Here is a 14,380-nt window from a genome sequence, read left to right as displayed (position 1 = left end):
CTTTTGTAGCGGCAGCAAAACGAGACCCTGGAACTGGGTTACCCCCCAGCCCCATTTTATGGAAGGAGGGCTGCGTGGGCATAAACCAGATTTCCCCCAGAGCCAAAAAGGGGACCTGCGTGCACAGACCTGGCCACTTCCCACCTTCGCTGCAGGGAGAAGGGGCTGGGTCCTGCAGCAGCTTTCACCTGCACTAATTGCAAGCGTGCTTTTCTTCTTTTTTTTTTGTCTAACGGCGTGGATTTTGTTGGCTCTCCCAGCCCTGTGCGGGGCTGTGGGCCGTGCTTTTATGCCCTCTAAACGGGACAGTCGGAGCGGGGTGCTTTGTGGGCTCCCCGTGCGCTCCCGGGGGACCTGCGCTGGCTCCGAGTCAACCATCAGCTTGATCTGAAAGCTGCTTTGATGGCCCGCGATGCCGAGCACAACGTGGGATCTGTGTGTTTTATCTACGCTGCTGCTTTTTACGAGCTTAGTCACTGCTTGAGATCATCTGAAGTCAATTTTATTGGTCATTCCAAACCACGGCTTCAAGACCTGTGGAGTACTCGTTTTTCAGCGCGCTGATCTAAAGCTGAAATTAATTACCAGCACGGGCTGGGATGCTGATGGTGAAATAACTCGGCCCAAGCATCTCCTAACCCTGCCTGTGGTGCAGGCAGCCTCAGGCAGGTCCTGGTGTGCTGCCCGCAGGGACGTCTGCCTCCTCGCCGTGGGCTCTGGTGCCTGCTCGGCACCTGCAGGCACCTCCTGGCCGCGGAGACCCGGCGTCCTCCGTGTCCTTCTTGCTGCTTGTCCCGTCCTCCACGCCTCGCCCTCACCAGTTTGCTTTTCTGGAGTGTCCCCAGGAGCTGTTTGGAGACTTGTGGTGCTTCTGGCCATGCCAGGAGGAGGAGGAGGAGGAGATTACTTCGCAGTTCAGCATCCTTCAGTCCAGCAGCAGTGCGCTGCCTGCTTTTCTCTTGAGCCTCTGCTTTTCAGGAGACGGGCAGAGCACAGTTAAAAATCTCATTCTGTTTTCTGTGTTCTCACTCAGTCCGAGAGCCACTGGCTGTTTAAAGGGGATGTGGTGAGGCCCCAGGCACAGGCTGAGTTCAGGCATCTCGTCTTTATCAACCCAGAAGGGTGGGCTCTCCCCTCGTGCCACCTGGGTAACATCACATTCAGATTTTATTCTAAAAGGTGAGCTGCTCTGGGACCACATCCACCTCCGTGAGACCCCAGGGTTGGTGAGCAAGTCACCGTTATTGGGAAACCGTTCATGCTGAAAGCATCTTTGTCACCTTTCTGGAAAAGTGCCCTGGTTTCTGCAGCCCTGGAGAACCGGGGCGTTGGGCTGAGCAGAACGGCTTCACCGTGCTTCGTGGCTGAGCACAGCCCTGCTCTGCTGGCATCGTGTCGTGGTTGGTTCTGGAGGCTCTGGAGGAGGTGTCCCAGTGGGACCAGTTCTTCTCCAAGCCCTTTGGGCACTTTGGGTCAGCTGTGCTGGGTCTGTCCCCTCCCAGCTCCTGCTGCACCCCCAGCCTGCCCGCTGGCAGGACAGGGTGAAGCTGAAACGCCCTTGGCTTGGTGTAAGCACTGCCCTGCAACAAGTAAATATCAGCGTGTTCTCAGCACTCTGCTCATCCTAAATCCCAAACACAGCACCCTACCAGCTCCGAGGAGGAAAATTAACTCTGTCCTGGCGGTTCTACAGCATGGATGAATTCCGAGTGTGAAGTAGGTAGGACAATTAGAGATCTGCTTGTTGATCTGCTTTTAGCTTAAATCCATTCCCCTTCTCCTATCATCATCCACATGAGTAAAGAGTCCTTCTCCACCCTTTTTAGAAGCCCCCTTCAAGTACTGAAAGGTCTCGAGGAAGTCTCCCCGAAGCCTTCTCCAGGCTGAACACCCCCAGCTCTCTCAGCCTTTCTTCCTAGAGAGCTGCTCCAGCCTCTGATCACCTCTGTGACCCTCTGGACCTGCTCTGACAGCCCCACATCCTTGTGCTGGGACCCCAAACCCGGACACAGGGAGGGCAGAGCAGAGGGGCACAATCCCCTCTCCCCCCTGGTGGTGCAGCCCAGGGCATCGTGGCTTGCTGCAGGCGCTGTGGGTATCAGCAGAGTGAGAGAGGGCGAACAAGTAAGGATCAAAACCAGTGATACTGTTTTTTGGGGCAGGTCAGGCTGCCTTTCTTCGGGTCATGCTCTCTCCTTGTGCTGAGAAGTGACAAAAATCTGCTTTGTGCTTGGTGCCAGGGCGCTGACCTCAGCCAGGACCTCGTGGTGCTCGGGGCTGGGAACCAGCCACATCTCAGAGCCCACTCCTGCATCTAGGGCACGGTGCTTTCTGCAGCCTGAAAGCTGGATGTTTTTCGGGCACTGCTATCACCTCTCCTCGCTGCCTGGGTACCGTGGGCTTGGGCAAACCGGGGCTGCTGTCGCTGCCTGCGTCTGCTGCGCTCCGTCGGCGCCTGCAGCCTGCGGAGGCCAAGTGCTGCCTGCTCCTGGAAGCTCGCTGCGATGATAAAAAGGCCGGAGCAGCAGTGCTGAGAGGCTTTTGACAGATGCGTGTGCTTTGCATCCTTGTTTAGTCAGCAGAATGCAGATGATCTCCGCTGGTCGGGGCGGTCATTAGCAGCGCGCCTCTCTCAGCTGCTTCCAGACGGGCGCGCGAGCCATTTGCAGGCGCAGAGGTGGTACCTGCTGGAGACGAAGATTGATCGTACCACGGCCAGGACTGGAAATAGCTTTTCAGCCCGGTAGCTGATTTAGTGCGAGCTGAGAACCAGCTGCTTCCTGCCCCCGGACAGCTGGCACCGTCAGCACCGCGGCTCCGCTCAGCGCCTCCTCCTGCGTGGCCGGGTCCCTGGTGCGATGCTGACCCTGCCCCAAGCCCCTGCCATGCCCTGAGCCCCTTCCCCGTGTGCTGCAGCCCTCATAGAGGCAGCACCGTGAGGCACTGGGACTGCTGTTCCGTGAACAGTGGGGTCTGGTGGCTCACGTGTTGGTCCCAGTGCATTGGTTTGGACGTTGGTTTGGGCAAAGAGGGTGCCAGGATGGGAAGGGCTCGAGCTGGGACTCAACAGCGAGCAGAAATTACCTGGGGATGGAGCAAGGGCTCAAAACCAGCCGGGTGTGGAACCAAAGTGCTGTCTGCTCCGCTCCTGCTGAGGCTGCAGGCGCAGGGCAGGAGTGGAGAGGAGCGAGGTGGGGAGAGAAGCAAGGCAGGGGGAGAGGAGCGGGGTGGGCGCTGCTGGAGCACCCGGCAGCCACCCCGTGGCGGTTCGGGGCAGCCCGAGGTGGCAGCACCGCCCTCGTAAGGCTCCCCGGTGGATTTGTTTTTCTTGTGTGACTTTGTCCCGCGAGTTCTGCATCTCAATCACAGGGTGCCTGGGGAGCCGCCGCCTTTTGTTCGCGCTGAATCTGCCAGCTGCTGACTTCAGCTGATACCTCCAGCCTGCAGCCAGCAGGGAGAGGAGCAGTTGCTGCCTCTTTGCCTTCGCTTTGTGTGTTGGCTCCGCTGCGGCTGGGCCGCTCGCTGCTCGCACAGAACCACTTATCTGCAGCGCCAGCAGCTCAGGGCTGCCCTCTCGGTGCAAGGCTTTGCTCTCCCTCGTTTCCACCACCACAGCTAGCCCAAAATTGGGGCTGGGGTCGGCAGGGGCTGCTGCAGCTCCTCTGCTCCAGCCCCACTGCGAGTTCTGGGCTTGCTGCCCTCCATCCATCCCCACACGGGAGCTGTAGCAGCCCCGGGGCAGGGCTCGGCAGCGCGTGGGACCGTGAGGATGTGGGGCCAGCACCGTGCTGCTGGAGGAGGGAGGAGAGAAGGAGGGAAAGAGGGTTGTGTCTGTCTGTGAGAGGGCGCTGGGGTACGTTTGGGTTGGCAAAGTCTGAAATTTGGGTGAGGCCGTGGCACCCATCACCCTGATCTTTGCTCCGGACCTGTCGCGTGCTCCCGGCATCGCCGGGCCCTTCAGATCCTGCTGGGTTTGCTCAGTCCCAGCCCAGCTGTTTTCTGTGCACCGTTGCCTGAAACGCTGGAACGGGGGCACACTGCCTGATGAAGGAATCCACGGCTTGCTGCAACACCACCTCTAAACCTCGTGGCGTGAGATGGAAACTGGGAACAGCGCTGGGTGCAGAACCGCTCCGCTACGAGCTCCGTGCCCACCGAGTGTGCTCACATACGGTCCTGGGCACGTGCTGAGGTTGAAAGCTGTGTGTTAGGGTGAGTTCCTTGGGTTCAGACCTCCCAAACAGGAGAGGGATGAACTGGAACAAAGTTTTTTCCATGCCTGCTGTCGGTGAGCGCACTGGTGGCCGCGGGCTCCTCGCTGCAGCCGGGCGCTGGAGCTCGCCCTCGGGCAGAGGAGGGCGGATTAAAAATTCCTCTGTAATTACCTGCTCCCAGGAGCTGGCTTTTGAGAGAAAGGCCAGGTAGGAACAGCCCTGATGAGGGTGGGAACCTGCAGGACGATGGCATCGCCTTGAAATCACAAAGCAGCGGGTAGCAAACAATCATTTATTTCAGGCAGCCTTGCTGGGAACGCCGGCGTGGCTCCACCGGGGAGTATTTTATCTGGAGGGCGGGTGACAGCCCCGCTCCTGAGCCTGCTAATTAACGCTGCTCTGAAGGCTGCTCCTGAGGGCCCGGCTCGCTGTGGTGATAAACGAGCGGCTCTCCTGGCCGGGGGAGATAACGGGGGCGGCACGGGGGGGCCGCGAGCAGCTGATGCGCGAGGTGCCCTCCGCCCGCACCCTCCTGCGATGCCGCGATAACGGCGCTGCTCCCGCTGCAGCCCGGCCGCCGGGGCCGGCCGAGGGTCCCGGGGGGGAGCTGGGGGGTTTTTTGGGGAGTTTTGGGGGGGCCACGTGTCCCCCGGGAGCAGCGGTTTAAGAGCAGCAGGTGCGGAGCGGGGCCGGCTGCCGCCGCGCCGTGAAATATCGCCGGGGCCCGGCGCTCCGCAGAGCTTTAATAACTCCCGAAATGAAACGTTTGAAACCGGCCCTTGTAAACTCCTCGCCGGCGTTTAATTGCCTCGTAAAACAGCGTGCTAAAGAAAGTATTAAAGCCTTCGCTGCTGCTTAACCCTTCCCGCCGCCTGCTTTCTCCGCGGGGCCGCGTCTCCTCCCCGAGGCCGGCCCCGCTGGGTGCGCGGCCACCCCCCCAAAGTCCCCGGGTGGTTTGGGGTGTTCAGGTGGCCTGCGCTGGGGCGAGCCGGGCTAATTTACGGCGCGAGGCCCCGCGGGGCACGGAGCAGCAGCCTTCCTCCCCGGCCCTAATTGGCGGCCGGGCGCACGGGGAGCGGGGCAGCAGCTGAGCTGAGCAGCAGCTGCGCCCTCGGCACGGCGGCTGCTCCCCGGCACGCGGCCCTCGCGCGCGCCCAGGCTGTCACCGTGCTGCCCCGAGCACCCTAAAAGCACCGAGTGCCCCAAAAACACCAAGTGCCCCAAAAGCACCGAGTGCCCCAAAAGCTCTGAGCACCCCGAAAGGGGCTGAGGCCCTGGCCCAGGCACCCCTCTGGGCATCACCGCCCCTGGGGGCAGAATTTCTGCCTTATATCTCACCTCCTCCTGCCCCCTGTGAGTTTGTCATCCCCCCATCCTGTCCCCACAGCCCCACAAAGGGCCCCCCTGGCTCTCCTGCAGCCCCCTTGGGCACAGGCAGCCCATCAGGAGGCCCCCCCGGAGCCTTCTCCAGCCCATGCCCAGCACCCCCAGCCCTCAGCCGGCCCCATGGCAGAGCTGCTCCAACCCTGGGCATCTTTGTGGCCACCCCTGACCTTGGGAGAGTTTCCCCAATCTGAGTTTTGCCCTCCCCATTGTTGGGCAAACGGGGCCTGACCCATTCCCAGGTGGGCTTCTGCCGGTGGCCACCCTGTGCTGGTGCCCTGTGGACCCCAGGGGACATCTGATCTGGGCTGGGGCTGCACCGCGGAGCCCTGCCGAGGTGAAAGCTTGTGAGGAATCCCTGAAAGGGCACCCACAGCCTGAGCAGTGACCTGCACATGGAGCAGGGCCAAGGGGGGCTCCACGCACAGGGCTGGCTCTCTCGGAGTCCTTGGCTGTACGGGGAGCACAGCAGCACCGCGGCCCCAAAAAAACACGGCTTAAACCACGGCTCCGTGGGTCAGGAGCTTCAGGAACAAGAAGAAATAACGCAGGTTTATTGCTGAGTTCTGCACTACTTCTTGTGTTCGCAGCACGCACCAAGCCAGTCCTTGCTGTTCTCATTTACCTGCCTAGAAAGCTTAAAAAACCATTTGGAGCTGGGGGGTTGCTGGTGGGAACCGGAGGGGCGCAGCTCCGCCGGGCAGCCCGGTGCCATCCGGGGCCTCGGTGGCTTCCCGTTTACACCTCTGGAGGAGCTGGATCCGAATCGTGCCCACCCCACACCCCTGGGCCACATCAGAGCTGCCCCCCCAGCCCTTCCCGCAGGGCCCCGCTAATGCCTCCCAGCAGCTGCGTGCGCGGCCCCGCGGCCCTGCCCGTGTGTGCGAGGCTGCTCCCGGGCTGGGATCGCGGCGGAGCAGAGTTAATGAGCGACATTTCACCCGCGGCCCCGCGAGGCTGGAAATGAGCCCGCGTCTGGAGGCGGCGGCAGATCCCCTGCTGCAGGTTTCCGACTCACCCCGGGCTTTATTCGCTCCGCCTGCCTGGCCGCGTTTGTTCTCAGCTGGCCTTTTCTTCTCTTGCAGCGAGAACGAGGCGCTGTGGAGGGAGGTAGCCAGCTTGAGGCAGAAGCACGCGCAGCAGCAGAAAGTTGTCAATAAGGTAAGCCCCAGCTCACGGCTCGCTGCAGGGCGGCGGTGTTTGTTCTGCTTCAGAGCAATTTTGGCTGCTGCGTTTCCTTGTGATGCCCTGAGATTCTGGAAGGCCACTGGCTGCCACGTCCTGTGCCCCCCCAGCCTTCTTTCCCCTCCGTGCTCTGAGCCGAGGGGTCCCGGGAGCCGCTGGCGCCCGTGGGTTAATCCGTGTCACAGCACGCACCCTAACGGGTCTCCTTTTTTTCTCCTCACAGCTTATCCAGTTTTTGATTTCATTGGTGCAATCCAACCGTATTCTTGGGGTGAAGAGGAAGATGTAAGTCTGCATTTCTACATCCAGATAAAGATTCCCTGTCTGAGAATAAAGAGAGGATCAGCAGAGTGGGTCCCCCAGATCTCTGCCTTCTGTAGCAGCCTTGCCAGTGGGGTAGGACTGGACAGCGGTCATTGGGATCATGTGAGCCTCAAGTTCTTGCTCCGGCCAGAACCAGCTAACACTGCGATGCGACTGACGCCAGGAAGGGTTTGCGAGCCAGGCCACATCAGCCCATGCAGAACACACTTTGTCCCCAACCCCTGCCCTCTGTGAAAGGGCAGCACGCACAGCGGTGCCTTGGCACTGCCACGGCGTTCTGGGCCTTACCCCACAGGGCCACCAGGGCCAGCCTCCTGCTGTCAGAGGCTGCTGACATCTCCACAGAGTAATCAAGCCCGTCCTCAGACGTGCCGTGGATTATTCTGCCCCTCGCTAGTTGCACTGGAGGCCTGTCCAGCACTGAAGTGCCCCAAGAGGTTGAGAACATCGCTGGGTTGGTTGCTCTGGGCCAGGCAGTCGTTACGGGTTTTGTCCCAGGATCACAATTTCACCCCAGCAGCACAGCTTCGTCCTAAGAGCTTGTAGAGATGCTTCTCCCGTTGGCTCTCCTCCGACACCACCACAACAGCCCCATTTGGTCCCGTCCCGTGGACGGGCTCCTCACCCACCTCCTCACCCACCTGGTGTCCCATAGGAAGGGGCAGGCCCCCCGTGCTGCCCCTGCCCCTGGCCCCGAGCTGCCCGGCTGGCTGCGGGGCTGCCCCTTTGTGTGCGAGCGGTGCCCAGCCGCGCCATATGGCAGGCACCGCCGCAGCAGGCTCGATTGTTATTAATGAAGGTAGTGCCTCGTCCTGCCATCCTGTCCGAGACGTGCCCCAATGATTTATCCCGTACGGGGAGCGTCTCTCCGCAGCGCTCAGGTACAGAACGGGGCCGCAGCGGCGCTCGTGCCGCAGCTGAGCGCCAGAAACCCCGCAGAGGAGGGGACCAAGGGCTTCACGGGGGCTCTCCGAGCCCTGAGGCTTTGCATTTCTGCTCCACAGGCTTGCAAAGCCAGCCGAGGGGCTGCCCGTGGGGGCTGGCTGCGTGTCGCTGGGCCTCCTGCCCAGAGGTGGCCACCCCAGGGTGCCCAGACCCCGCGGGGTGCACATCGTGGGGCTGGGGGTGGGCTAGGCTGGGGCCGGGTGGTGCTGGAGGCTGGGGCTGGCAGCGCGGTGACCCCTGTGGTGTTTGGGATTCTTTTGCAGCCCCCTGATGTTGAACGACAGCAGTTCAGCACATTCCATGCCGAAATACAGTCGCCAGTACTCCCTGGAGCACGTCCACGGCTCGTCCCCGTACGCAGTAAGTGCACCGCGCGCCCGGGACGGGGACGTGGGGACACGGCTTCCCGGGGAGGTCTCACCCGTGCACCACATCTGCTCGTGGCTGCTCTGCTTCGTGCAGCACGGCACCTCCACGGGGCTCTGATCTGCCCCAGCTAGCAGGGAGCGAGCTGCCAGCTCGGTTGGGAAGAGCCACCCGGATCTGCCAGCCCCACTGCCTCACCCCTCAGGGCTCAGCAGGGGTTTGAGCATTTTGTTAAGGGTGTTACCCAAATGCCAACGGGCACGGGGCATCAATCCCTGAGCTCAGAACCTGCTGCCTCTCGTGAGGGGCCACGTGTTTGGTCGCAGACCCAGCAAGGGTTGTCTGAATTCATCCAGCAGCCGAGGGGGGTTTCAGGGCAGCGTCGCTCAGCTGACGTCTGCTGGCTCAGGCTTTGCTTTGGTCTGTCACAAAATGCACCCGATGTCAGCGGGCCCTTGCTGAGCAATTGCTGCTATTGGCTAATTAACGTGGCCGTGTGCAATTAGCGGTACTCCCTGCAAGCAGCCTGCTGCCAGACAGGGTGGGAGCCAGGCAGGGACAGCAGCAGCAGCAGCAGGGTCCCCGTGACCAGAGCTGCGCTGTGACCCGGGGGCGAGGTGGGGGACACCAAACAAAGCCAGGCAGCCCTCGCAGGAACAGCACCCATCAAAGCAGAGCTGTGTGGCACCCCGTCACACAGAGGGTGTTGCTCCAGCCCTGGCCACGCTGCGGTGGCTGAAGGGCACCCAGCCCCAGCAGCACGCAGCCTCGGGGGGCACGGCGACGTGGCTGCACAGGAGGAGTCTGTCTGCGTGCTCTGGGCTGCCCTGCAAACTGCTGCTGGATCCCTTTGAGCCCCGAGGTGTTGGCTTTGCTCTCCCATCATCCGTGCAGCTTTCGGGGTGCTGCTCCTCTCCCACACCCCTCAGAGCTGGCCCCGAGTCCTCGCTGGGACGAGCTGCGGGCTTCTTGCTCCTGGCCTGCTGGAGGGAGGTGGGTCAATGGGGCTGGCGTTTCCCTCGGACCTGGCAGCTGCAGCGTGCCTGCAGCAAACCCTGCCGTGACGCTGCACAAAGCCTGACACTGCACAAAGCCTGCCGTGACACTGCACAAACCCTGCTGTGACGCTCTGCAGACCCTGGCACCACACAGACCCTGCTATGACACTGCACAAACCCTGCCATGATGCTGCACAAACCCTGACGCTGCACAAAACCTGCCGTGACACTGCACAAACCCTGGCACTGCACAGACCTTGCTGTGACTTTGAACAAAGCCTGACACTGCACAAACCCTGCCGTGACACCACACAGACCCTGTTGTGACACCACACAGACCCTGGCACCCCACAGACCCTGCCACAATGCCACAGGAGCGCTGCCAGGACACGGTGTGAACCCTGCTTTGATGCCGCGCGGTGCCGTGGATGCGGGAGCTGCCCTGCCTCTTGCTGGTGTTTGCTCCCTGTTTGCTTTTCACCACCTCTGGCCTGTGCTGGTCCCTTCCATCCCGTCTCAACGTGGGTGTTTTCACGTTACTCATCTCCTAGCGCCACCCAGGTTCGGGGCTCTCTTCCCATCTGCCCCCTGCATGGGAAGCAGCTGCCGTTCCTTTTCCAAGGCTTTTTCCAAGAACCTCCTTTTCGAGGTTCTTCGCACTGAATTTCTGGCAGGGCTGTGGTTCAGGAGCGAGCCTTTACAGCTGGGAGAGCAGCCGGGTGCCCTCGCCGGGCTGCTTGCAGCAAAATAAAGGCTGTCCCTGCTTCCAGGGGCACTGCATTCAGACCACCAGCTCCCGACACGCAGCGCCCTGCTGTGCCCGGCTGATCCGATCAGCTTTTTAGCCGAGACCCGAAATATCAAAATATCTCAGCCCCGTTAAAGAGCTCTCCTGCTGCCAGACCACCCCGTGCGAGGGCTCTGTTCCCCTTCCAGCTCCCGTCCAGCGCTGTGAGCTCAGCTTTAGAAGTGCCTTCGTTCCCCCCGCGCGCCGAGCATTGCGCAGAGCCTCTGGGAGCTCCTCCAGGTATCTCAGGGCTCTGCTCGTTATGAGAAACCCGTGTGGCCGGCTCCTCGCAGCCCCAAGTGTTCGTGGCTTCCAGCTCAGGGGCAAGGAGCGATCGCTGGGCGGTTTGTCAGAGCCGTCTGCCAGCACGAGCACTGGATGCTGACGCTGCCACGGCCCCGATTTGAGTGGAAATTGCAGAGTGGTTTTGCACCAGGACGGCTGGCGTGGGTGGCCTGGTGCTGTGCCACTCGTGGGACCCCACCCCGGGTCCCCAGCCAGCGGGGAATCTTGTGTTCCTCACACCTTGAATTTCGTTCATCTCTAGGTCCTGAGAACTTCGGCTTTCCTTTGAGCATAAAAGAAAGGCTCAGAGTGGGAGGGGAGGGGTGAGACGCAGAGCTGCTCCGCGTCCAAGTGTTGAATCATCCAGGGAAAGCATCCAATATTGTTACTTTTGAAATTTCACCGTTTCCAAGAAGAGTTTAGGGGACAGAGGCCCGACGTGTGCCTCCGGCAGTGCGTGGGGTGGGCGATGCGTTTTGTGTTGAGCCCCCGTGGGTCGCTGTCTGCTTTGTGCCTTGTGCTCCACCCCACAGCCGCTGTGCTTTGTCCTTTCAGGCTTCTTCCCCAGCCTATAGCGGCTCCAACCTCTATTCCCCGGATTCTTCAGCCAACTCTGGCCCCATCATCTCCGACGTGACGGAGCTCGCCCAGTCCAGCCCTTCAGCATCTCCCAGCGGCAGCCTTGACGAAAGGTAACGCTGCTGCTCTCCTGCAGCCTCACGTTGGCTTCCTGGGGATTGTTACCCGGTGGGCTGAGCTGTAGGATATCAGTACAGCTGATATCTCGTGGCAGAGGCTGCAATCCCCCGGGGGTGACAGCCAAAAACGGAGCAGGACACTGCCGGCTCAGCAGACTTTTATTTCTCCAGATCAGCTCTAATCCTGCACTCAGCCAACGTTTGCTCCTTTGCCTCCCTGCCCAGCGTGAGCAAGCCCCAGAGGGGTCCCAGTCCCCAAGAAACAGACCTTCAGCGGTGTGTCAGCCCCGTCAGGTGGAATTACCAGCCCCCTGGGAGCTGGGGTGGCTTTGCCCTGCCCTTACAGACTGCTGCGCAGAGGAGGAGACACAGAGAACAAAAAATAATTGGGAGTAACGATGCCAGGTCCATCCCCAGCAGCTCAGGTGCAGCAGCTGAGGATCTGCAGCACGTAGAGGGCAGCCAGCAGCCCTTCTCCTTGTGCCCTTCACCTGCTTCAGGTCCACAGGCCCCAAGAGGCGAGTGCTGCACGTCTCGTGGCTCATAGTCAGCCTCGTGTGCCTCTGCCACCACCTCTGGGTACTGCTGGAAGCCTCCTGAGCTCCATCAGTGCGGCCGTTCAGCCCTCACACCCCGCTCGGAGGCTCTTGATCTGAGCCCCCCCGGGCCCATCTTTCTTTAGCACCTTGTGGTTGCCTTTTTGCTTCCCTTTAATAGGTTATTCCTGGCATCGGCGCTTCCCCTGAGGTGCTGAATCACCCACAAATGCCATTTATTGCCTGAACACCCTCTGCCAGGAGCGCTCGCTCTTCAATATAGACCATATGTTGGCTTAATGGGCCCTTTCCCCCTTCTTTTGTAGCTGCTGTCCTTGCCACGAGGACTAATTGAGCCTCTGCCGCCCCAAATCAGCGAGCTGGGGTGGGGAAGGGCTCCCATCTGCAGGATTAGGGCTGACCAAAGGGGCCACCTTCCCTTCCCTTCCCTTCCCTTCCCACAAAAACAGAACCTCTGCAAATGCCCGGGTGCTTTGGCTAAGGGCAGAGCCCAGGCTGGGCTGGCACAAAGGGGTCACTGCCATCAGAAGGCTCTGGGGCGGTGGTGACAGCATATTTGGGTGCTCTCTCAACCTCATCTTTGCAGCTGGCTCCGGAGGCTTTGTACACGAGGAAGGCAGCAGCAGACGTGAGGATTTTTGTCCTGTTGTGTGGGAGCAGATCTCAGGAACTGATCCTGCGTCGGTGCCGGATCCTCACCCGCTCTCTTTCCTTCCCCCAGGAGTAGTCCCGTGGTCCGGATCAAAGAAGAGCCCCCCAGTCCCTCCCGCAGCCCCAAGATAGAGGAGGCCAGCCCAGGGAACCCTCCTGCTGTCGAAACTCCTCTGTCTCCCTCCACGTTCATCGACTCCATCCTGCAGGAGAACGAACCCAGCACCACGACCGCTGCCGCTGGCAACAGCACCACACAGCCTCAGCCCCAGGAAAAGTGCCTCAGCGTTGCCTGCCTCGACAAGTAAGTGCTGCTCTCCTGTTTCACCTCCAAACCCCACTGCTCTGGGCTGCTGGGCTTTGCAGATGCCAGCAGCCCGCAGCTCTGGGGGCAGACGTGGTCGTTTGTGCAGGGAGCTCCCCCGTGGCTCTGCCGGGGCAGATATTTTGTCCTCTCCCCGTGGTGTTGGGGGTAGTAGCCCACCTCCTGACCCCGTGCAGGGCTTTACACCCCCAACGCAGGGACCCGATGCTGCTGCAAGGGGCCACGTGGCTGCCAAAATAAGAATGGATAAAAATGCCTGTGCTAAATTGGGGCTCGCTCAAACTCCGCTCCTGCGGCGCAGAAATGAGTCACTGTGGGATCAGCTGTGTTTTGTCTCGGGCCCCGCACATCCTCCTGCTTTGGAGCTTTTTGGAAGCTCCTGCTTTGTGCTCGCAGCCCGAAGGCAGCTGACGGGCACGCAGACACGGGCGCCTTCCCCCACCGCTTGCTGGAAGCTTCTCCCCGGGGCTTTTTGCCTGCAGGGGAGGCTCGGAACCGGGAGGCTGCCCCGGCCCCGCTGCCCCCAGGTCAGTAGGGGAAGTTTTGCCCCAACCTGCAGCTCGCCACCCAGCCCTAGTCCTGGTGAGCATGTCCTCCCACCCAGGCTCTGCTCACAGCTTGCATCAGAGCCAGGCTGGGCTGGGCTGAAGGCTGGTGGGGGCTTTGTCCTGGGGGTCAGCTCGTGGTCTGACACCTTCATCACCACGCAGCGCTCGCGTGGGAGCTGCAGGAGTCGGGGTGGAGAGCTGGGAGCTGCCTGTGCCTGTCAGACCACCAGGAACCCCTTCCAGCACCACGCTGGGATCTTGCTGCTGCTCAGATCTCAGCCCCTTCCCACTCAGCCGGTGTGCTGGGGGAAAAGGAGTGCTGGAATTAAGGTCTCCCCTCTGCACGCCGGGGCAGGCTGTCCATAAAAGCAGCCTGGGGAAGGCGCAGGTAGTTTGGAGGACCTAGAAGGCAGCAGAGAGCTCCCGTAGCCAAAAGGCTGTGGTGTCGTGGCACCACAGGAGGAGGCAGAGGGCTGAGGAAGAAGCCCCCTTCTTGCAGGGTCTCACGGGGGCAGCTGGGGGCTGCCTGGAGCCTGCTGGCAGCACACAGGGAGCTGCGTTTGCTGCATCACACCTCGGAGTCAGGAAATGCCCGCTCGCTCCTTCCTCCCGGCCCTGTGGGAGGTTTTTTTGTCTATAGCTTCGCCTATTTATAGACCCACGGCAATCCGTCTCGGCGATACCAACTGTCCTTAAAAAGAGGCAGGCTTTATTTTGCAGCTCGGTTTCATTATGCAGCTTCAGAAGCCGAAACTCGCCGTTTAAAGGGTAATAAAAATGAAATAAAAGCGCTGCCGAGTGTTCCTGAATTATTGAGCACTCCTGCAGACTACGCAGAGGCAGGCAAAGGACACAGAAGACGTTTGCCCCTTGCTCCTGCAGAGAGCGAGCTCCACGCTTCATCCTGGAGAGCTTCTGAGGGCTGGTTAAAAGAAAGGGCTGTGCTTCCCCTTCTTCAGTGCTCTTCCCCTTTTTGGGGTGCTCTCCTACTCCAGCACCGTGCCAGCAGCACCACGCTGCTCCCCTCTGCCTGCTTGGTGCCTCAGCACCCTGCCTGTAGCTTTGTTCCTCGGGGTGGTGCTGCCACGGCTCCTGCTGCACGGGAGCAGCATCG

General features: G+C 61.0%; 1 protein-coding gene and 1 long non-coding RNA gene across 4 annotated transcripts in view; one reads left to right on the top strand and one right to left on the bottom strand.

Moving 5' to 3' along the window:
* HSF1 (heat shock transcription factor 1) overlaps window positions 1-14,380 on the top strand; it is a 36,903-nt gene that overhangs the window by 15,816 nt on the left and 6,707 nt on the right. For 2 of the 3 annotated variants that reach the window (XM_084508556.1, XM_084508555.1), the window contains exons 5-9: window positions 6,683-6,758; window positions 7,006-7,067; window positions 8,315-8,411; window positions 11,043-11,179; window positions 12,464-12,697. In XM_084508556.1, the coding sequence (XP_084364682.1) occupies window positions 6,683-6,758; window positions 7,006-7,067; window positions 8,315-8,411; window positions 11,043-11,179; window positions 12,464-12,697 (606 nt within the window). Of the gene's footprint in view, window positions 1-6,682; window positions 6,759-7,005; window positions 7,068-8,314; window positions 8,412-11,042; window positions 11,180-11,356; window positions 12,440-12,463; window positions 12,698-14,380 lie in introns of those variants that run through there. The other variant, XM_084508557.1, reaches the window with a different exon arrangement.
* LOC311431263 lies at window positions 481-6,676 on the bottom strand. Its single transcript, XR_014689321.1, has 2 exons — window positions 6,024-6,676; window positions 481-5,974 (listed from the first exon to the last, which is right to left on the bottom strand). It is a non-coding gene; the product is annotated as an uncharacterized lncRNA (long non-coding RNA).

The sequence above is a fragment of the Aythya ferina genome (assembly GCF_964211825.1).
Source record: "Aythya ferina genome assembly, chromosome: 2".
In the NCBI taxonomy this organism is placed as follows: Eukaryota; Metazoa; Chordata; class Aves; order Anseriformes; family Anatidae; genus Aythya; species Aythya ferina.
Note: the sequence above shows the minus strand (reverse complement) of the source record. Positions and strands in the feature narration are given on the sequence as shown.